General features: G+C 37.2%; 3 protein-coding genes across 3 annotated transcripts; 2 read left to right on the top strand and 1 right to left on the bottom strand.

Moving 5' to 3' along the window:
* Nucleotides 1–2845: 2845 nt before the first annotated feature.
* On the top strand, nucleotides 2846–6739 carry LOC133699082 (long-chain-alcohol oxidase FAO4A). The gene is made up of 3 exons (XM_062122217.1): nucleotides 2846–3328; nucleotides 3646–3915; nucleotides 4669–6739. The coding sequence occupies exons 1-3, from the start codon at nucleotides 3044–3046 to the stop codon at nucleotides 6529–6531; spliced, it is 2418 nt and encodes an 805-aa protein (XP_061978201.1). The 5' UTR covers nucleotides 2846–3043; the 3' UTR covers nucleotides 6532–6739.
* Nucleotides 6740–7361: 622 nt separating this feature from the next.
* On the top strand, nucleotides 7362–9593 carry LOC133698457 (protein MODIFYING WALL LIGNIN-2-like). The gene is made up of 3 exons (XM_062121378.1): nucleotides 7362–8068; nucleotides 8170–8375; nucleotides 9048–9593. The coding sequence occupies exons 1-3, from the start codon at nucleotides 7958–7960 to the stop codon at nucleotides 9280–9282; spliced, it is 552 nt and encodes a 183-aa protein (XP_061977362.1). The 5' UTR covers nucleotides 7362–7957; the 3' UTR covers nucleotides 9283–9593.
* Nucleotides 9594–9847: 254 nt separating this feature from the next.
* Nucleotides 9848–13327, bottom strand: LOC133698456 (decapping 5-like protein). The gene is made up of 7 exons (XM_062121377.1): nucleotides 13061–13327; nucleotides 12474–12574; nucleotides 11993–12064; nucleotides 11083–11904; nucleotides 10749–10946; nucleotides 10504–10611; nucleotides 9848–10410 (listed from the first exon to the last, which is right to left on the bottom strand). Exons 1-7 carry the CDS (start codon nucleotides 13206–13208, stop codon nucleotides 10270–10272), a joined length of 1590 nt encoding a protein of 529 aa, XP_061977361.1. The 5' UTR covers nucleotides 13209–13327; the 3' UTR covers nucleotides 9848–10269.
* Between the last annotated feature and the right edge of the window lie 663 nt (nucleotides 13328–13990).

Below are 13990 nucleotides of genomic sequence, written 5' to 3'. Positions count from 1 at the left end.
TCATATTTTTCAATAAATTAATTTAGAAGAATTAATCTCACATTAGCTATATATTTTAGTTTCATGTGTCTAGATCTTGATATTTATTTTGATATTGTAAATATTCATATTCAAGAGATATCGAGAAGCTCCCAAGTATAAAAATAATAATGTTTTTTTAATTAAACTGAATAATAGTTATATTCACTTTAATTTCAACATTTAAATGTATAAAAAATAATTAAAAAAAATAAATCTCATTTACAGTTTCGGTTTCAATATTCTTTTGATATTATAAATATTAATGTAGACAATATATATCTCTACGAGACCCACCAAGTAGCCGGAATAAAAGAGAGGATAGATTCACCACCACTACACTCCTTCATCTATTAATTACTACCAATAAAAAACTTATCCTTAATTGTGATATAAACTTCCACTCTTCTACTTTAATAAGCAAGATCACTTATGAATGTTTCATTGACTTGATAATATTATAACGATTAATTTAAAGTAATACATAAATAAAATATAAAAGAAGTTTAAAACCATCGATTTTGGTGATTTTTATTTTATTTTTGACATCAATATATCAAAAAAATCCAAAGCATCTAAAATCATTAATTTAATAGATAAAAAATATTTTAAAAAATATTTTTTTATATAATAATTAATTAATGATTAAACCAAAATACACATGGTATATCATATTAACAAAGATATTGAAAAGTACAACATATTTATAAAAATTTGTAGAAGAAATGACAATCAATTACTAAAACTTATACACCAAACACTCATTATATGGTTTTCAAAATACCATTAGGACATTTAAATAAATCATTTCTATTTTATGAGAAATTACCATTTATGACTTTCAACCAGAGATCGAGCTCAACGACGATGAAGGATGAGCTGAAACATTACATTCTAATCTCGTGTTTTATTCTCAAAAAGAAAAAGAAAAAGAAAAAGAAAAAGAAAAAGAAAAAGAAAAAAGTTGTTTTTTACATTCCAAATACCCCCATAGAATTACATATGATAGCATTATGAATGCTCTTCACTGGAACTTCCCTTTAACCATTACGCTCCACTGCAAAACTTCTTGATCCATGATTTTCAGCATACACCAGATAATACCAAACCAGTTCTGAAAACGTTGCCAGATCCTCCAGGACTCAAGGCAAAGTAGAAAAGAGTGATTAACATGCTCAGTACTTTCTTCCTCACGAAAAGGATATACTGCTTGGCTCAAATTCATTAAATTTCATCGTGCTAAAAGGGCCCGTATAATAACTCTGCCTTGGAGAAGCAGCTAATCTTCTCCATGGTAGTGATGTGAATGGGGATGTACCTGGAAATTCTATTATGTTGCTGTAAGCCTTGACTGTGTAAGTCCCTTGTCTGTCACTCTCCCAAGTCCCGTGTAAATTAAGAAGCTGTTGGAATGGAGTATTTTGTGAAAACTTTAATCGTCTTTAATTTCCAGATAAACTTTCAATACCATCCATCCATTTCATATTCCCCATTTCAGCCAAACGAAAAGATAATTCAAAAAGTAAAAGCTACCGCTGTGTGAAACGCTTGATCATAAGAATATAGTTTTCTTGCCGAGTATTCGATTAACATTAGTTCGATGGGTCGCAATTATTATCATTATCATACAAATCTGTGTCCACGAGTAGCTTTTGTGCCTAAAGAGTAAGAGGTCGACAAGTAAGAATGGATATACCAAAAAAAGAAGCGATCAGTGAAGAAATAGAGCTGCTTTTGTACTTACAGAAGAGACACCTTGCTAGGTAGCGTAGCCCACAAAACACAAGTTAAGTTCCACCATTCTAATGGAATCTATTCATTGATTAGTGCTCATAAATACGTACCTAATTAATATATCGGCAGTGATATATATTGCCTAAAACATGAGAATCAATTAACATATATATATATATATATATATATATATATATATATATATATATATATATATATATACACACACACGTGGAGTAGAGCATAACCAAGCCAAAGGTGGGCTCTATATATACTATATAGTCAAGGCAATGAAATTAATATTTAATCAAGGACTGGTTAGTATAGGGCTAGCTGTTTCTAACCTATTTATGATCCATATATATATATATATATATATATATATATATATATATATATATATATATATATATATATATATAGTAAAGACCTGTTGAATAGTTTATCTTAAGTTGGTCCAGTGGCATCCATTATTGTAAGGTGAGTTCAGGTGTGGGGCAAGTTGCTGCGTGGTTGGTTTGATGGTTAAAACAACTTGTTATCGTTTTTATTTTCGTTTTTTAAGATTAAATTTTGAGACCCGTAATTACAATAAAAATTATTAAATCATACCATATGGAGAAGATATATATTTAAATTTGTTAAAAAAATATCTCCAATATGTTTAGAACCCTCTCAATTTAATTTAATAAAAAAATCATTTTTGAAATCATTTTAAGTATCCAGGATTGAATTCTAATTGAAATTATAACCTCTCTTATTTTTATGTATAAATTAATATTAAATCTAGTTCTCTTAAAATACTCGTCAACACTCACCATCGAACGGAGAAAAAAGAAAAAAAGAAAAGAAAAGGGGCAAGTTGTGTGGCTAGCTGTGTTTGATTAAACAGGGGATAATTTATTGCTGGCAGACGGCAACTGATAGCATTTTAATTAGATGTGTCCTTGTAATAGCAGAATTGAATTTTCAAGGGGCCAGTTTGGCTGACACCATCGTCATCACAAGCTGGTTTCTCATGTCCTCTACGTTTCCACACTCTCTAATCTTCATTTCTACTTGGCCTCTAGCTACTTCCTCTTCCTATATATATGTGTGTAAAGCTACAAGCTTTCTTCATGATCACTTGCTCACACGTTAATTATATGCACTTATAAGCTAAAAACAACTATAACCTTGCACGTATAGTACAGTACTGCTATATAGTTTTATGAGATAAATATTGCTCACTGGCTTGCTAAACTACAGCGAAACACAGTCTTCTTTAATTTTAGCTTAATTGTAGTAGAAGATGGAGGAGGTAAAAAAGGAGCAGCAGGAAGAAGCACCGATGGTGATTGATTTGGGGAGCATTGACACACAAGGACTGTTTGTGGGGGGAGAGAAGCAGTCGACGTGCTCGTATGTCAACTCACTCTCTTCCCGAGAAATGGAGTCCCTCACTGCTATCTGCGACACCCTTTTCCCATCCGTTTATAATAGCAGTATGATCGCCGCCTCCGCCGATGATGGCTCCACCAATAGTATCTCTACTTTTTATCAATCTTCTGCTTCCATGGCCGGAACTCCTCAACGTGTATGACATCCTTTTCTTAGCTTCGTACCTACCCTAGCTACCAACCCCTACATTTTGCACCCTTTTTAATTTACACATACATACACATGCGGCCATGCATTTTTGTTTTTAACAAATTATGTTAAGGTTGGTTGAACTAAATTTCCTTTTCTTTTCTTGTATATATATATATATATATATGTGCATCCAATACGCTAGCTGAATCTTGCGTCGTTTTGAAACTAATATTTACATGCATATTTTTTATAATATATTTTCTCAAACCGCAACGCAACGCAAAGTGTTTCTTTACTATTTGAGCAAACATGGTGGTGCAGGTAGGAGAGTTGTTTTGTGAGAGGGTGCAGCATCCAAAGAAGTGGCTGATAAGACTGACGCTATATTTGTTATCTACATGGATCGGTACCTTCATATTGTGTGGATTGCCCAGCATTTCACCTTCTTTTCCCTACTTCCTGAGATTTTCTCAAATCTCTCAAAGCAAGAGGGAGCAGATAGTGTTTTCCTGGGCTACCAGCTTTTTCTATCTCCTCAGGATGCTCTTCAAATCCATCAAGCTCGTCATCCCACTCGTGTTTTTCTCTCAGGTACTATATAATTATATGCACTTTTAATTACTACTTGAATATTTATTTCTGATATATTCTTTATAAAAAAAGAAAAAAAAAGATTTGGATAAACATGCAGGATACTAATCTTAATATCGGCCTTCTTGCTTGTAATCAAATTAAATCAAGATTGATAAATAATCCAATGGTACTGTTGTCCCTGCTTCGAAAAGGTAATTAAGGGCCGGATTTAATTCAATATTTCCTTATCATGACAAGCGCGGAATACTCGAGAGTCAAACATATATTTAATGCCTCATATATATATATATATATATATATATATATATATATATATATATATCAAATAAATAGAGCTGAAATCATCCATCATATATATTCAAAAAATTTTACAACAAATCCATATATCTATGCATAATATATTCTATTTAATTATATATGTTTCATAGTAAATAAATAAATGAAGGTGATAGATACTTTTTTTAGATAAGATTTAATAATATAGACCATGTGTGTTGGACCGAAATCAGTTTTCGAATGTGGAAAAGGCTCGCAAAGGTTTTTAGGGGGAAAATCCAAAAAAAATATATAAAGAAAGATGTCGAGTTGGGTTCATGTTGAACGTGATTGGGCTTGGCTTGGGTTTGAGCTTGTGCTAGCTTTACCCCATCTTTGTGGGCTGTAATATTTCCCCTTGTTTTTTTTTTTATCTCTTAGCCTCTCTCTTTTCAATATATATATATAACCTGACGACTATCCATTGATTTTCAGGTGGATGAAAAGAATGAGAACCTGACATGGAAAGCCATAGGCTATCCAGGGCCTGACCCAGCAGCACTCAAAAGACAAACACAAACCTGCGGGCTGCCAGAAACATTATATGCAAGTCTAAAAGATGATGATCAACATGACTGCAAAGAAGAGCATCTCTTTGGACCTCTTTACAGAGGCCTCGTTGATCTCAACCTTCCAAGGGATAGAGTTGCAGACTCCCTGCGTCAGATTGGATTCCCTGTCTCCATTTGTCGCGGGAAAGACATTGACTCGTCACGGGACTTTTCTACTAGGAATCATAGTTTAGTCATCAAATGTGACGCAGTAGTAGTTGGTTCTGGCTCTGGTGGTGGTGTGGTTGCTGGGGTTCTAGCAAAAGCTGGTTATAAAGTGCTTGTCTTGGAGAAAGGAAACTATTTTGCTAGAAACAATCTCTCACTTCTTGAAGGGCCCTCAATGGATCAAATGTATTTAGGTGCAGGTATGTTAGCAAGCGATGATATGGGAGTGGTAGTTCTTGCAGGCTCTACTGTTGGTGGAGGTTCCACAATCAATTGGTCAGCTTCAATTAAGACCCCGCAACATGTGATCAATGAATGGAGCGAAACCTACGACCTTGAGTTATTTGACAGTAAATTATACAAAGAAGCATTGGATGCTGTGTGTGAGAAAATGGGAGTTCAATCTGATATTGATGAGGAAGGTTTCAATAGTGCTGTTTTAAGAAGAGGGTGTGAAGAATTGGGCTATCCTGTAAACACTATTCCTCGAAATTCTGTGCCGGATCATTACTGTGGCTGGTGTTGTTTTGGCTGCAAGGATGGAAGAAAGAAGGGCACTAGTGAGACATGGCTAAAGGACATGGTGAATTCAGGTAACGGTGCAATTCTTCCTGGATGTGAGGCTATTAAGGTCTTGCATGAGCGAAAGAAAGGGAAGGATCGAAGTACTGCATCGGGAGTAGCTTTTGGATTCGAATACAATGGAATGAAAGACTTGTGTGTGGTTGAGTCCAAGGTGACTATTGTTTCCGGTGGTGCTCTCAGCACTCCTGCATTGCTAAAAGCAAGCGGCTTAAAGAATGCCAACATTGGTAAACACTTACACCTCCATCCAGTCACAATGGCATGGGGCTACTTCCCAGAAGCACCTAATTCAACCACGGCGTGGCCAGAGGAACAGAAGAAGAGCTATGAAGGAGGGATAATGACAGCAATGTCAACAGTTGTTGCAAATGTTAACAAGTCTGGATATGGGGCAGTGATACAGACGCCATCATTGCATCCTGGTATGTTCTCGGGTCTAATTCCATGGATTTCGGGAGCTGATATGAAAAGGAGGATGTGCAGGTTCTCAAGAACTGCCCATGTATTTGCTCTGGCAAGAGATAGAGGATCGGGAACCGTGAATTCGCCAAGCTCAATAAATTACAGAATGGATGCTGAAGACGAGAAGAATCTACAGGAAGGGCTAGAGAAGACACTGAGGATACTGGCAGCTGCAGGAGCTGAGGAGATCGGAACACATCACAGCACAGGGAAGAGCTTAAATGTGAAGAAAGTGAGTTACCGTGAATTCGAAAGGTTTGTGAAAGAGGAGAGTGCAAGACCATTAAGAGACTTAACAGGACAAATATGTTCAGCTCATCAGATGGGGAGTTGCAGGATGGGTGTGAATCCAAAGGAGTCGGCGGTGAACCAAATGGGAGAGGCGTGGGAAGTAGAGGGACTGTTTGTTGCAGATACAAGTGTGTTTCCAACTGCTCTGGGTGTTAATCCAATGGTCACAGTCCAAGCTATCGCTTATTGCACTGCACAGTCAGTTGTGCAACTTCTTTCTAGGAAGAGAACTCATTACTAACTTGTATTACTCTTCATATATATATATATGTCTGCTATGTACTCGTGATCTTGCAGGTATAATAAAGTTCCTGCAACTCTCAAAGTTCCCTGTGTTATTTATAGCCTAAGGTAAAGATGATTATCTTACTTGTTAAAAAAGCCTAGATCCCAACTCAATTTGGCCCTTCCAAAAACGAACGCAGCAGCCTGCTTCCCTAAGGACAGCATGACCTTCCCCCCGCCCACCCCCCCCCCCCCCCCCCCCATAGTAATGCAAGACAAGAAGGCGTCCCCTTACTCCCGGCAGATTACATTATGTCCACTTCATCCGCGCGTATCCAAGACAAGTCCCCACCAATGTTAAGGCCAAAGTCAAGAATTCTCCGCGAATTGAGCCGAGGATATAGAATTGCCACCGACAAGGGGCTATGTCATCACAACTTGAACTCAAACTCTTTAACGAGGTGTTTTTACGGTTGTGCCATTAGCTTCTTCCGTATAATCTACGGTGAATACTAGCTTTTACTCGAAGTCAAGATTTTGGAATCTGAAGACGTGTTGAGCTGATGGAGCTTTCAAATTAGGAATACGAAAGCAGAAGAAACAAGGGCTGTCCAAGCAACAGGAGTCGTGGTAAAAGCAAACCATCAGGAACAAATCCCAGTATTTACCACCTAGAGTAAGAATCGAAGCCATATCGCAGAAGCACACCAACACCAAATCGGAGTGAGTGGAAAACAGACCATCCAAGAAAACTATCTCTATCCAAGATGGATGCTTGGGACCTAATTTCTAAGTAAAAGCCCAGATGCGTTGCATTTTTTAATGGAGGACTTTTCAACTTTTAAGGAAATTTCTTACGAATCACATGAAACTTATCTAATGCTACCTTCCTTGGATCCATCTCCCCCTCTCCCATCCCTTTGTCACTGGAAGAGAGACTCTATCTGTGTATGTGATAAGAATCATGTATGCAACTTGGGCCCATGTAAAACAATAATCATTTTATATTAACAACTAAGATTCCCTTTCAGTTTCCACTAACAGTCCAGATCAAGCAAATTTGAAGTCCATGGAAGCCTATGTCCTCTCTCTGTCTCTATAGGGATCGATCTGTCATCTTATGCCATGGCAAGCAAACCAAAATTTAAACAACTGGCCAGCTCCATGGCAAAAAGGAAAGGTTAGCGAGAATATATATTCCAAAACAGCCTAGATACAGTTAGGAATGGTACCTCTCCTTCAAAGCAATGAAAGAAGGCTTCAACTACTTCAAAGGAAAGATGATGACAAGGAGGAGGACCAACAGTATCAAGAGAACGCCACTCTCTCTTTCTATTCCTTGAGTAAGCTCAAAGCATCCAATCCTCTTATTCTTCTTCTTCTTCTTCTTCTTCTTTTATACCAACCCCTTTTCCAAGAAAGATACACACTATTTCTCCACCATGGCTAGACATCAACATGGGTTCCTGCTAATTTTCTCCATCATCGTCTCCCTCTCCCTCTCCCTCGTCTCCCTCGTCTCTTGTATTCTTGCTGAGTCCAAGAAAGCCAAGGTACTTGATTTGTTTTCGCCTGTTTTTTATATATATCTTTGCTGTAAAGATTCAAGCCAATTCATTGATTTCCTAATTGTTTTGGGGTGTTTAATTTGCAGAAGGAGGATCTCAAATTGAGCAATAAACTGTGTGAATTGCCCCAAAGCCATGCATTTGGCTTTGGTATTGCAGCTCTGATATGGCTTGTCATCGCTCAAGTCATTGGGAACGTGATGATTTACACCCTTTTTCGGCACAGAGAGAACAGTAACAGCTCCAAGGCTAAGAAACCAAAGATTGCCACGGGACTCCTGGTTTTCTCCTGGTAGGTAATCAATCACATCTCGTGTGTATTTATATATATACCCATTGTTGGCACTCGGCTTTCCACTGCTAAAACATACACATCCTAGCTCCTCCATGGATTATCTCAGTTGTCTAAATTAGGGAAAAGTAAAATGAATCACTAAGTTCGTAGATGGAGTGATAAGAATGCTTCCAACTTACCACGTTACGGTTTTCTTTCACATATAGTTTTAAATTATAAAAAAAGTATTATCTTGATATATTTATAAGCTAACAATACAAACAAATGGTTACACGCACAAAAAAACAATCAGAATCGATCAACAGTGATTTGACATTGACCTAATTTAGGAAATTATGGATTTACTTTTGTAAGGCAAAGATACCCTGCTATCTTGTAAGGGAGAACTTCAATGAATCTAGATACTATAATAGAGCGCATGTCATTACATCCTAAAAGTTTGACAATTCATGGCTCGTCTGTAGAATTAAGATAGCAACTAACCAGTGGCAATGAAATGACAATTTTTTAAGGGGAAAAGGACAAATACGAGTAACGTGGGGCACTGTGCTAGTGATCTCAGTTATTAGGATATTTGAGCCTCTAAAGAACATGGACAGCTGGCGATGCCAGAGTTTCTCAAACAGAAGCATGCCAGAGTTATAATTAATAATATAATGGATTTGGCAGGATCAGCTTTGGAATTGCAGTTATTTTACTAAGCACAGCCACAAGCATGAGCAGGAGGCAAGCCTATGGGAAAGGATGGTTGGATCATGAATGCTATGTGGTCAGAGATGGAGTGTTTATTGGCTCAGGGGTCCTAATCTTGGTTACCACAGCCACCTTACTTGGCTCAGCAATCTTTACACTTAGACAGGCAGAAGCAGAACAAGGTAGAAAAATGCATGCACAAGTTGGATAAAAAACACACTCAAAAAGGAAATACACATCAACAGACAAAACACACACACACACACACACATGCACTGATATTTGTGTACAAGAAGAGATGGAGTCAATCTCCCCATACGCATGCCAATAAGTGGGAACAACTCCACCATGTAACAGGTATAGATGCCCCAAAAAAAAAGTGCAAAGTGGCTGAGAGAAGGGGATTGCCATTCTTTTGTGTGGTTGGGACGAGATGAGGAAAAGAATAAAGGCATGCTGCAAAGGCTTCAAGTCCCTTTCTATTTTTCAAAAGCAATAATTTTCAACAAAACGATTGAGACAGTTCCTTGCAAATTTCTTTTTAGCAAATATTTTTTACTAGTCAGAACAAGTCAGCTAAGCTGTTGAGGAAACACTAAATGCAAGCTATTCCTAATCGAGGGGGATAAAATGAGGTTTTTGAGAGAGGGGAAATCCCAGTGATGTGAATAGCAAATTGTAGCTTCAACTCATAAAAAAATCTATATAACATCCTACATACCAAGCATAACCATTTCACAGATTACATTTCTGTGGACATGCAAATGGATCCAATGTTACTCACCAGAATACGGTTTACGATTTAATGCCTGCCTTCATACCAGGAAAGCCTGTCCGCGATTACAATGAAGCTGATGGGTAAAATGGATCTGTCAGCATTGACAAACACAACTGATCTAATTAGAAAAGAAAGCACAAGAACAGTAGGCTCCTAAACATCTAATTCGAACATCTAAGATCAATGTTCCTTATGGTAGTAAAAGTGAAAGGCTGGCTCATCGGCAAAAAAAAAAAGCATGAACTAGCCATCAGTGTTCATTCCTGCAGTTCCTAGTTGACAACTCAACTGGATATTCTAAGAAAAAGGTCCCCCATGGTCCCATATCCTTTACCATAACTCGTAGATGTAGAACATTGGAAAAGAGATTTAATGTACAGAAGCAGATGGATAGCCGGAGACTAATGGGATCAGATGGCATCAGAATCCAATGTACCCACGCCCCCTCCCACGATAACCATATCCCCTTCCCCGACCACGTGAGGTGTGATAGGTATCACCACGTCCAGAACTGATGCCTCCATAACCCAAATTAGGTCTGAGATGCAAGTTGCCAAAAGTCTGATAAAAGAAAATAATGTCAGAATATCAATAAATCATCCAATCTAAAGTGAATTATTAGCACAAATTAATAATCATCTCCTGCAAGCAAACCTCAGTATCCAGCTTCATTCGCTCAGAGAAACAATTCTGCCCATTCCACCGCTGATTGCGGATGTTGCAAGAAATTGTATCAAAGAATTCATCCTTCTTGTAGGCAGGCTGAATAGAGAATCAATAATGGTTTTAACATTGCGAATGGAGGTAAATAATTTATAAATCTTCAACTGCTGGGAGATAGTAATTTAAAGTTTCATAAATGTGTCTTAACTAATGAATGAAAAAACTCAAAGACCTACCTTAGGATCGAGATTAAGAACCACAACAGGGGCCTCTTTGTCCACCATGCTTTGATCAGTTGTATTATCCTCCATGCCTTCAGTTTTCTCTCTTTGCTTTGCCTTTCCAAGATAACCCCAAACCTCATCTTTTTTAAACTTCTCATTCATGGCTTCAAAATCGAATTCTTCAGTAAATTTTGAGGTCAAGTATTTATGCTGCGGTAAATGTCAACAAAAAGACAGAAGGAAAGCACCTTCAGAACTGTTAAGTATACATATATTTTTGCAAGAGAGGCAATACATGTAACAAAGTTCTATAGAACTTTAACGGAAAGAGTGAAAGAGGTCCAACCTGTTGTACAGAACCTGGCAAAGGTAATAATGGTGGTTGAGATGCTGGAGTAGAAAGCAAGGGTGGAGAAGTAGATGATAAAGGAGTCTGAGCAGCTACATCTCTCTGGTCAGGGTACAGCTTTTGTGGGGACGAAAGCACGGGTGGCCTAGACTGTAAGAAGTGATGAGGACTTAAAAGAGATGGAAGTGGTGTTAACACAGAGCTAGAAGTGGAACCAACATAGGATGGCATGAGGTAAGGCAAAGATTGGGCAGGACGCATAGCCATGGGGTCCGCAACAGCTAGAGTTTCAGTTGCGTTGATGTCTTGACTAGACATGGGAATCGAAGTCATGGGAATCGAAGACATGGTGAATCTATTAGCAGGAAGAGATGCAGCATGAGATGGAACAGGTGTCTTCAGAGATAAGAAGGATGATGTGTCAGGAGAAGTCACATACCGTACCGGTGAAAGGGAAGATGAAAAAAATGGATTAAATGGATTAGTTGCAACAGTTGATTCAGGAGTAATACATTCTGAAGGACTTTTCAATCCCATAACTGGAGGTTCCTGCAATCCAAGAGCCTGCATATGATTCTGAACTATTAAGGGAGATGAAACCATAGACTGCTGGGAAGATATTCCATGGTATCCTTGTGAATGCTTTGGAATTGAAAGAGATGGACCAGCATTTTGAGTAGCCTGGGAAAGATTTGTTAAGCCAACATGGTTTACAGGCTGAAACAAAGGCAATGCACCAGAATAGGCTCTGGTCGTCAAAGCAGGCGTATGTTGTGCCTGAACACCAGCTGCAGTTGAAGAACTTAAAGCAGAATGGTTCTACAGAACACAGGAACAGAAGAATGAATAAGTATAGACTGAGTTTCATAATTTTCATAATTCCTCAATATAAGCCAAATGTCAAAACCTGGATGATAGCAGGGTCATTGTAAATCTGTTCCTCTGTTTGGTCAGGTGGTGGGGACTGCACTTGCAAATCCTGATAATAGCAGTAATTAATTGCAGCAAGCACATTACATGCACAGCACAAAACAGTGTTCCTACACTTAGCACAAGAAACAGAAACTCTATGTGTGATAGCATCGCTTTGAAATATCAAAATTCTTAGAAACACTTAGATGGCAACTTGGTGAGTATGGAAAGCATCGTTATCTATAAATCATACAAAAAATAAAGGAAAGAAAAGCTGAAACCTAACATCTTTTGTTCCGAACAGGAATACGAATGAGAATTCATGATGCTAATCAGTTGCTCAAATTCCATATAAAATGACTGAATAAAGAAGCCATTCAATTCTTAAAGCGCAGAAGTAACAACATGAAGCTACGACAAAAAGGCCACCGGAAAAAAAAATCCATACGAGAGGCAGATAATTATCCCCGGCTTACCTTAATATCACTTCCACGAAATAGAATATATTCATACACCTTATCACTAGGGGCAATTTGTGGTCCATCCTTCTTACGACCCTCTGTTCCGTAAGACCTCACTGCAGCATAGTTTATAAGGCAACATTTTGCAAATAAATAAATATGTCCAGATATTGCATCAAAACAAAGAAAAATGTACATCTCCCGTATCAAACAATAGAACACAGTAATTTATCTACATTAATATTATCTAACCACAAATTACAACACACTAAGAGCAAATGAATACGCGTTGTATTACCAGAAATGAATGCAGAAAACTTATTTTCAATATTCACACTATAAATTAAATTAATTAAAAAAACATAAAAAAATAATTAAAACTCGCAGAACTGATATTTACAACAAAATTATCCAGTAAAATCACTAAAAAAAGAGAGTAGCGTGCAGCATAACAAAATTCATCACTCTCAAAAATTACTCGGAAACCACATATCACCAGATTATCATTATTATTAGATATTCATGTAATTTGCTTTCAAGTACAGATTCATCGTGATAAATAAGAAAACGTAGGGAGACAACAGAAGAATATAAAAGCGCACCGTTTTTTAGGCCAATGGTGGCGTCTTGTGGATTGATGTGATAAAGAACACCTTCGTAGCGAATCTCGTACTTAGAAGTGATGCTAATTAGGCTTCCTAAGTACGATTCTCCAGCTTTTGAAGACGACGAAGAAGAGGACGACGCCATTTATCTTCCTCGGGTTCTCTTCTCTCTGTGACTGATCGGTTGAGGCGGTTTTTTCTTTTTTCTTTTTTTTGGGGGAAATGAAATTGAGAGAGTTAAGCGGGGAATGGCGGAATTTATGAATGGGAGGGAGGGAGGGAGGGAGGGAGCGATGGAGGGCTATGGATTATTCATAATGAGCCGGCCCATAGTTCGGTTTCTAAGCCCAGAAATTCAAGGGGATGGCTCGTATTTTGGTTTTTATGGGGTAAACTGTATTTGTACCCTCATAACGTTATCGGTGCTCCGCTTTTATCCTTGTACTTTTATATTTTCTAATGTTACCCCCTACGTTATTTGGAAAGTTCGAATTTTACTCTTTAACGCTAATTTGTTAATGTTTACTAAAGGTAATTTTTTTCCATACTTTTACTATATTTTTTATTACTTTTCTCTCACTTTTCCCTCTCGCGTCTTATTATTTGCTATAATAGGTTACAAAAACCTACTAAAAAAAATACTAAGTTTAAAGAATAGACTATAGATTTGTTTTCAAATCTTGGAGTGAATATTCAAATGAATTTTATTAAATTCTTTTGAATGTATCGGTTCTATATGAGAAATATACCTTAATTTTGCTCAACCAAAAATTTAGTTTATTCGATAATAATTTTGCCGTCGAATAAAAAAAAGTATGGACAATTTTATTATCATTGGTAATTAGTAAGGATTTGATTGCCTGTCAATTTGATTTATATATAGAGTAGATTATAAATTAATCCCTTGAAAAATAAATTAATTGGAGA

Source organism: Populus nigra, chromosome 7, assembly GCF_951802175.1.
Source record: "Populus nigra chromosome 7, ddPopNigr1.1, whole genome shotgun sequence".
Lineage (NCBI taxonomy): Eukaryota > Viridiplantae > Streptophyta > Magnoliopsida > Malpighiales > Salicaceae > Populus > Populus nigra.
This window is presented reverse-complemented; position numbering and strand designations above follow the sequence as displayed.

Coding starts and splice junctions, on each gene's coding strand:
- LOC133698456 (XM_062121377.1), bottom strand. CDS start 13,208: ATGGCGTCGTCCTCTTCTTCGTCGTCTTCAAAAGCTGGAGAATCGTAC. Junction 12,575..13,060: donor CACCATTGGCCTAAAAAACG/GTGCGCTTTTAT, acceptor ACTATGCTGCAG/TGAGGTCTTACGGAACAGAG. Junction 10,947..11,082: donor TGCCAGGTTCTGTACAACAG/GTTGGACCTCTT, acceptor CATTTACCGCAG/CATAAATACTTGACCTCAAA.
- LOC133699082 (XM_062122217.1), top strand. CDS start 3,044: ATGGAGGAGGTAAAAAAGGAGCAGCAGGAAGAAGCACCGATGGTGATT. Junction 3,329..3,645: donor TGGCCGGAACTCCTCAACGT/GTATGACATCCT, acceptor ATGGTGGTGCAG/GTAGGAGAGTTGTTTTGTGA. Junction 3,916..4,668: donor CACTCGTGTTTTTCTCTCAG/GTACTATATAAT, acceptor ATTGATTTTCAG/GTGGATGAAAAGAATGAGAA.
- LOC133698457 (XM_062121378.1), top strand. CDS start 7,958: ATGGCTAGACATCAACATGGGTTCCTGCTAATTTTCTCCATCATCGTC. Junction 8,069..8,169: donor CTGAGTCCAAGAAAGCCAAG/GTACTTGATTTG, acceptor TTTAATTTGCAG/AAGGAGGATCTCAAATTGAG. Junction 8,376..9,047: donor GGACTCCTGGTTTTCTCCTG/GTAGGTAATCAA, acceptor TGGATTTGGCAG/GATCAGCTTTGGAATTGCAG.